We start from the raw sequence: 8,031 nt of genomic DNA, 5'->3' as shown, positions 1-8,031 counted from the left end.
GTTCAGCCTCGAGGCCTCACAATTCAAATTAATTGATGAAGTTTAAAAAAAAAACGTCCCCTGAGGCTCCACAGAGCTGTTTGACTCACTGTGTCCAATCAGTTAACAGTAGAGTGGCAGCTGACAGAAATAGAGAAGTTTAGTGTGCTCACCTGAGCTGAAAAAATGGTGCTTCACTATGTTTAGGTGAGTTAACCCACCAATGACCCTCCAGGACTAATCAGACACCAAACACCTGTGTGAGCTGTGACCTCGTTAAAGCATGCACAGTAATGAGGCAGACGTGGGAAATTACTGTCTGACAATTAAAGCCCAATAATTATGACTGATGGATTATAAATGAAGGGAGTGTGATGAGTGGACTGTCGGAAGTTTTTTCACACACATTAAGACTGAAAGAAACTATTAAAATGATCAAATAAAGAACTGCAGGGTTGTTTTATATATAATTGTGTATCATATTAATCTTCAAATGTAGTAGAATACAGGGATACAGTAAGTGCATTCACTGAATGCTCATTTAGTTATGAGCTACAGTATTTTACTTCCATTTTATGCAACTTTAGATTGACTTCTATAGGAGAGATTCAGCCTTTTTTAAAGCGTTGAACTAGTTATTCTACTATCTTAAACTCACAGGTGTGATAAACAAATACAATATGATGTTATATTTAATATTTAGGTCTTTAAAATGAGCTCCATCTTGAAGAGACTTTAAGAAAATGTAAGTTAATTAGTTTTTTTTCACTTTAAACATAGTATTTTTACAGCTTGTGATCAATAATCTTACTTAAATAAAAGTGGGTAAACACTGTGCAGATTAAGCTCCATTGTTTGAATAAACTTTATTGGAATTGTCGCTGGACAAAACCAGCCAAGGCTTGTTTGTTTACGTAGTTTCATTGCAGCACTTCTCAAAAGTTATCCAAAACCAAATCTTTACCACATGAGGAGTCTAACCCTTTATAACAGCGACAGAGAGAGTATCATAAACTCGGGCTGATGTAAGTTTTCTGTGTTTGATTCTCTGTTCAGACATGTTGGCCTTCAGTGTGGCACCTGTCTGAGGTCCGGGACTGAACACTGCATTCCTTAAAGAGAGAATGCTGAAACACCACCACCACCTCTCACATAAAACACATAAATCCCCCTTTTTTTTTTTAAGAAAGCTGCATATTTCTGCAGGGAATAAAAGAAAAGTTTGAGTATAAATCACAATGATTCCCCCACAAAAATATGCAAGAAGCTGCTTTGTTATTTCACAGCTCAGCAGGCAGAAGGAAAGTTTCATAGGTTTTGTCAGAACTTGTCCTCAACAGCCCCTGAACTATACGACTGAATAGAAAAATCCGTCTGACACATCTCTCCCTGTGGTACTCCGGATTCCCCAGCTCCCCGTTTCAGCGTTAATCCTGTGAGCACACGCAAAGATAAGTCCACTTTTTCTCCCCATCGGCTGTATTCTCAGGAGGGGGGTTATGTGTCCTCCCGCTCACATGCTTCAAATTTAAATTCCATCCATCTTCCCTCTTTGCTCTCAGCTGTCAACGCTCAGGAAGAGTCATCTCCAAGGTAGCACTTATGTTGTAAACGCGTGCAACACTCTATAAATAACGCCTGTCATTTCGGTCCGAGAGGTACACAATATAAGAGTTGTTGAGGAGAAGAATAGTGTTCTCTGTCTCTCTTTAACAGGTGAAGTTAAATATTCCACATCCTGATGCATCATGTATACACTGTGAGATGCAGTCTGCAATAAATAAACCCCTCTGGATACAAAAACCAAATGAGGTACTTTGCTTTACACCCATCTCTTACCCAGATATGCTCTTTTTATCCTTTAATCATCAAACTACAGGTTAGATTTTTGTTTAAAATATTTTACATTTGCCTCCAGATGTTTTAAGTTTGCACCCTCAGGATGTTTCCTAAAGCCATGCTGCTAGCTGGGCTAAAAACACACATTTATTTTGGGGATATGCACCATTTTAACACAGTATCACCTCAATAAATACATTTTTAAAACAAGAAAAGGACTCTAACCCTCTCAAAACAGCTTTTCAGCTAAAAATGTGCATATTCACAAGATTTAAAGAAATAAAATTGCAATAAATGAAATGACTGCAAACAAAACAGAACACAGTGTTTATAGTGACCAGTAATTCATCAGTTTTATAAGTTTAAAGACAGTTTTAAAGACATGAGTGTAGAGCGTGAGAACAGACAGATGTTTTAACCACAGAACACATAGTGGCTGATTTCAAAGTGTATTACTGTGAACAGATACTATCTTTCTACCGCTGTTACATGATAGTGTACTGAGTGACGCTGTGACAATGGACCATAGAGCACCTGTCCGTTAGGTGTGGTGACACTTTTGTCACATTATAAACTGAGCTGGGACGAAATCTGAAACCAGAGTTCTTTCAATGAGCAGAAAAAATGGTTAAATTTAAAATATATGATGAGCTGATATGAACATGTGAAGACCATCTAGTTTTACTATTCAAAATTGGTAAACTTTTGAGTGTTCCATCTCCCACAATGTTCACTTATATAAACAAATTGTGATAAAAAAGCTGCAGAAACGTCCATATTGTCTCACTTCCTGTTAGTGTAAAGCATTACAGCATTACAGCGTTACATATGTTGAAGTTCTTGTATACAAACTGCTGCAAGTACACAGTGTACTGAAGTAGTACTTAGTATGTATTTGGGACACAGCTTCACAGTTTAACCTCTTTAAAAAAATAAAATTGTGCACACAGAGATTCATAAGAAAACTTATTTCATATACTTCAGCATCACAAACAATGATAACAATCATTATAATAATGCAAAAGTTAATACAACTAAATAAATTAAATCGAAATGATCTATCAGGATTCACAAATGGAGTCAGTGTCTCACAGTCAGTGTAAAGTCACTTTAAAAAACAGCTGATTTAACTGTAACAGTGTTATGACGTCCTCTGGTGGACAAAAAAGGAAAGACACTAAACACATCTACCTCAAAATACAACAAATAAAATAGTTTTCTTCCATTGAACAAAACACTTTCTTCTGAGTTGTAACAATACAGAATATATTAAATATTTCTTCTCTTTGGTATGTTTAAAAATCTTTCTTGTGATAACATGATTCTAGGATTTAAGAGGATTTATTTTAGCAGTATATATGACAAAAACAGAAAAGAAAATCACTGAATATATTATATCGGATAAATATTTAGATTATACAGCAATCTTATTCACATTGGTAACAATTCACTGCATTCATTTGTTGAAACACTCTCTTTCATTAAAGCACCTGATAAAATAAATATTAAAAATATCCTGATGTTGTCAGCTCAATAAAAAGACCAGTGATTAAATGAGTTGTAAATAATCAGAGGGAGATTTTTGGTCAAACTTTTAGATCTACTTATAACAGATAATATGCGTAGTAATTACCATTTGCTTCAATCATATTTCCCTGAGCCGGAGCTGCAGTAAACCATTAAAGTTCATATATTAAAAGGCAGAAAGGAGCTGCAGGAGACCGACATTTACAGGCTGTTGCTTTGCTGCAGTTTTGTCACTTTTGTGCTGGAATAAGAGCTCCACTGAAGGAACTTTGCACAGGAATTTAAGTGCAAAAAGTACATACTGCATTAGAACACACCAGAAAAAAAGCATCAGTGCAAATCCCTTGTAAATATCCACTTTCTCCCTCATTTGAAAATGTAACTTACCCAAATAATGTACAACCAAAACATCTCTCTTGCAGTAGCAGTCATTTGGTCCGGCCCTGGACCTGACTGCCTGCTTTTAAAACAGCTTTTAGCAGCTTTTGCATGAAGCTCATAGGAGTTACAAACAAGAGGTAAAACTGACAGACACAGATTCTGTCATTTGAAGTCTAACGTACTTCAGCTTCACACCACCGGTGGCTCCTGGTCGGTTGCAATCATTACTAAATTCTCTGTCAAATGAAAAATAACATTGTGTTATCCACATTGTATTTCTCCCAGGATGCATGTTATTGTACCGTCTAATAGAAAGTGTCATGGCGTGTATGAAGTCATTCCCTTTGGCCTTAACATCTTCATGCTCGAATCAGAAGTGTGACAGTTGTTGGACTAATAAAACTTTGATCATGTTGTAAATTTATTGGAAAATCCTTTAAATTAGTAAAAATACCATTTAACACTGTATACAAACTCCACAACACTGGTTTGTACTTGTAAAGGTTTAAAAGCATGTTTTGCATGGTATGAAAACACAAAATGACTAAAGTAGACTACACTAAAGATGAGACGTATGTGAAATGATTCAAAACAAATGAAATGGAAACAGTAGATGTGGTGTCTTACCTTGAGTTTTCCCATCAACACGTTGTCCTGTATCAAACATGAACACATGCATGTTTCATCATGAATCATCATGTTTTGCTTTGTTATTCCGGTTTATGTGATGCAACATGTATTACGCAGTTAAAGTCGTCATGAGCTCAAACCCACACAACAAATGAAGCATGTGAAGTTTCAACACAGACGAGGAAAAGCTGACTGAGTTACACTTTTCTTGGATCGTGGTTTAGTTGCATAAACAGAAACATCTCCCATCTTGTTTAGAGTAGGAAGTTGAAGAGTTGAGCTTTTTTTGTTTTGAAAGACACACATCCTGTAAGAAGGTTTATTGTCGTGAGTCAGAAAGCTACTACTTGAGCAACACATTAACACACATTTATATCATCAAAAGTTTGTTGAATCAGCTTTTAGCACTTCCTGTTCACAGTGTACAACTGTTCCTGTAGGAAAGTCCTGCTTTGCCTCATATTGTTTCACAATGCTGTCACTGTCTCCACTGCTGACTTGTGCTCTTTTTAAATACTTTTTGCATCCTTTTGCAACTGCCTTCATTAAATGCATATAATCCCACAACCAATTCAAATCTACAGAGATTAACACACCGAAAGACATGCGAATAATTTAAATTAGAGGAAAATATTTTGGTAAATATATTCATTATGATAATACATATAGAATAAATACAATATTTTTATGGCTTCTTACCTTTTTTGAACATTAGGAGGATGCAAAGGAGGACACACACAAGCACAATCACCACTAATTCAGATATGATGAAGATGAAACTGAAATCCTCAAACCCTACAATAACAACAAAAAGAAGTGAATAAATAAATAAAACAGCAAATACTTTGCGAGTATCCAAATGTAGAAACTGTGACAACTCACTAGCCGGAAAGGGGTTGGGGATACTGTCACTGAAGCTGTAGCTGACCGGGTTCTCCAAACCACATGCAAATCTATGTTCTCTGTACTCCTAGAAGTTGAGGGAAAGATAGTGTAACAAACATTAATATTTTTTTTTAGGACCTCAAAGTTTGAAATCAAACCTCTTGATTGACTGATGACACATTGATCTTGTTCATACCTTTGTGAATTTGTGCACCTTTGTTGAAGTAATGTGGTAGTCGCCTATCACCCAACTGTAGGTGATCGGTTCAGCACCTGTGGTGTTGCCCTCACAGGTGAACAGACAGTAGTCCATCTGAGGGTCGCACCAGATGGAGATGTGGGGTTTAGAGACAGGAGCTTATAGAAACAACAACAAAAAAAGGAATTTGCAGGTGAAGACTTAACAAACCACCTCTGTCAGCCAGACTTCATTTAGAAACCGCCCACTTACAGATGACCAGCAGCTGAATGGAGTTGGATGGTTTCTTGTTGTTGATCTCTGCGGAGAATCTGCCACTGTCATTTCTACTCAGTCCTGTGATCGTCAGTGCTCCAGATGAAATATTCAGCGTACTACGACCTATAAATATGTGTAGTCATGATTACAATGCACCCAGGAAACACTTAAAAAAACCTTAATACATCACAATCCATTCATGTATCTATTACTTCTGTACACCTCTGGGGTGAAGCTTATTAAATGCCATTTAAGCCAATATTTAATAATTAAGTGAAATAAATAAATGTGTATTCATATTTAGATGTATTTACTGTCTCATTTATGTATTTCAGGATATATTTCATAGGCACATTTATTAAGTTTTATATTAATTTGGCTTAAATGGCCTTCCATAGACGCTATCATCTACATTTAGATGTGATTTCAATATATTCTGCAGGTTTAAGATTTTTTTAAGATGTAGAAAATAGCCAAATACTTTCAAGCAGTCCCTTAATTTACATTATACCTTAATTGATCTTTTTTTTTCAATTGGAACTGTATAATCTGGATAAACCTATTAAGATACATGAATCCTGAATATGAATCCCTATTATATTCAATTTACACCTAACAATATGTCATACTGCTGATATAAAACCATAATAATAACTTTGATTCTAAGTTTTTACCCGTTAAATCACTTCAATCCAATTAATATATCGCAATCCATTGATAAGGCACATATCTGGGGATGACCTATTAAAACACCTGAAAACAAATCCCTTTAAAATGTCATTTCATTTGTCAATTAAGGTCTTTTTTAACGATAAAATCAGAGTGTACATTAACTAGCTGCCCTGCATTTGAATCCCAAGTGAAGTTGTGTATAAATACCTTCAAAGTGGCGATAATAGGACAGCTCTTCTCCGTCCCAATCCGCTGCAATGTCTTGTCCATGTGTCCACCTTATGCTTTTAATGGGAGCACTGGGATTAACAGCAGAGTCTGGTTTGAGGACCACTGAGTTGCCTATTTTCTTGTAATCTGGTATGTCTGCAAAAAAAACCACAAGATGACATGATTTCATATTTTATACTTTTAAAAAGCGAGTCCATTAATATCAGTACATATTGTACCTACAATACATAAAGTAAGTACAAATACTAAGTAAAAGTACTCTTGAGGCAGGCCTGTTTAAAAGTATGTCATTGTTATATTTTATGTATGTTATACTATTGTATTATATATTACAGAAATTGGAATATTAAACAGGATTATAATGCAGTGGCTTGTTATTTAAGTAACTACTTCATGTAGTTTCATTCATAAAAATACATTCTTGCAACCTCATCATATGTTTTGTGATGGACAACCTTTACTCAAGTACAAATCTGAGGTTCTTATGAGGTTATTTCCTTTTTCTTCTTCTTTATAATCCACTAGATTTTAATTTAACATATAGAGTTACTAGCTACTATTTTACAATAAAACAAGTGATGAGCGTAAATTGGATCAGTAATAACTATTTAATGATATACTGTAATATTAAGATAGTAATAGTAGCTGGATGGATACTTTTACTTTGAAGAGTATTTTTTACAGTGTGCTGCTTCTTCCCCTTTAGTAAATTACATATTTTTAATATATAAGATATGGTGGAGAAAAAAAAAGTACAATAATCTGCCCCTGAAATGTAGTAATTTATAAGTACCTCAAACTTGTACGCGTAAAATAAGCCAAAAACATCCTTCAAGTATCCATTCAAATGCTTCTTTAAATATGCTCACACCTTAATCATTCAGTATTTCTTAAATCTGATTTAAAAACAGTTTACAGGCATATCTGTGCTTTCTTATGGGATTTAAACAGGATAGTAATACAGATAAATGGCCGATTGTCAAAGGTAATTGAATTTACGCACGTGTTTTTCCAAAAACTTACCGGCTGCAGCTGAAGAGAGCTGGAGAAAAAGAAGCACAAACACCACCTTCAACATTTCCTCCTCAATGGATTAAAACAACACAAAAAACTACTTCTAAATACTTAGACTTAAACTATTAAAAGTCGTAAAAGACAAGCTGAGAGTCCTAGAAGAAGTGCTATTATATATACAAGAGGAAAGGGTGGTGCCCAAAGAGATCACACCTATTGCATCAGGAGAACACTCCTCACACTTTCTTTTATTTCTTTCACATCAAACAGGAAGAACAGAAGTAAAAAGATGGAAACTCAAAGATTACTCAATAGCCATAAAACCACAATTAATCATGGAACAACTCATGCATGCGTATTACTATGATGTACTCAAATGAAGAGGAATGTTTATTTATGAAATAACTCAGATGCAG

The 8,031-nt window shown here is 35.2% G+C and overlaps 1 protein-coding gene across 1 annotated transcript; it reads right to left on the bottom strand.

Moving 5' to 3' along the window:
• Positions 1-2,587: 2,587 nt before the first annotated feature.
• LOC129111945 (uncharacterized) lies at positions 2,588-7,740 on the bottom strand. The gene is made up of 8 exons (XM_054624109.1): positions 7,625-7,740; positions 6,578-6,736; positions 5,693-5,821; positions 5,438-5,598; positions 5,239-5,326; positions 5,056-5,151; positions 4,354-4,380; positions 2,588-3,962 (listed from the first exon to the last, which is right to left on the bottom strand). The coding sequence occupies exons 1-8, from the start codon at positions 7,677-7,679 to the stop codon at positions 3,916-3,918; spliced, it is 762 nt and encodes a 253-aa protein (XP_054480084.1). The 5' UTR covers positions 7,680-7,740; the 3' UTR covers positions 2,588-3,915.
• Between the last annotated feature and the right edge of the window lie 291 nt (positions 7,741-8,031).

This window comes from Anoplopoma fimbria, chromosome 22 (genome assembly GCF_027596085.1).
Source record: "Anoplopoma fimbria isolate UVic2021 breed Golden Eagle Sablefish chromosome 22, Afim_UVic_2022, whole genome shotgun sequence".
In the NCBI taxonomy this organism is placed as follows: Eukaryota; Metazoa; Chordata; class Actinopteri; order Perciformes; family Anoplopomatidae; genus Anoplopoma; species Anoplopoma fimbria.
The sequence above is the reverse complement of the archived record's forward strand: the minus strand, read 5'-3'. Positions and strand labels throughout refer to the sequence as shown.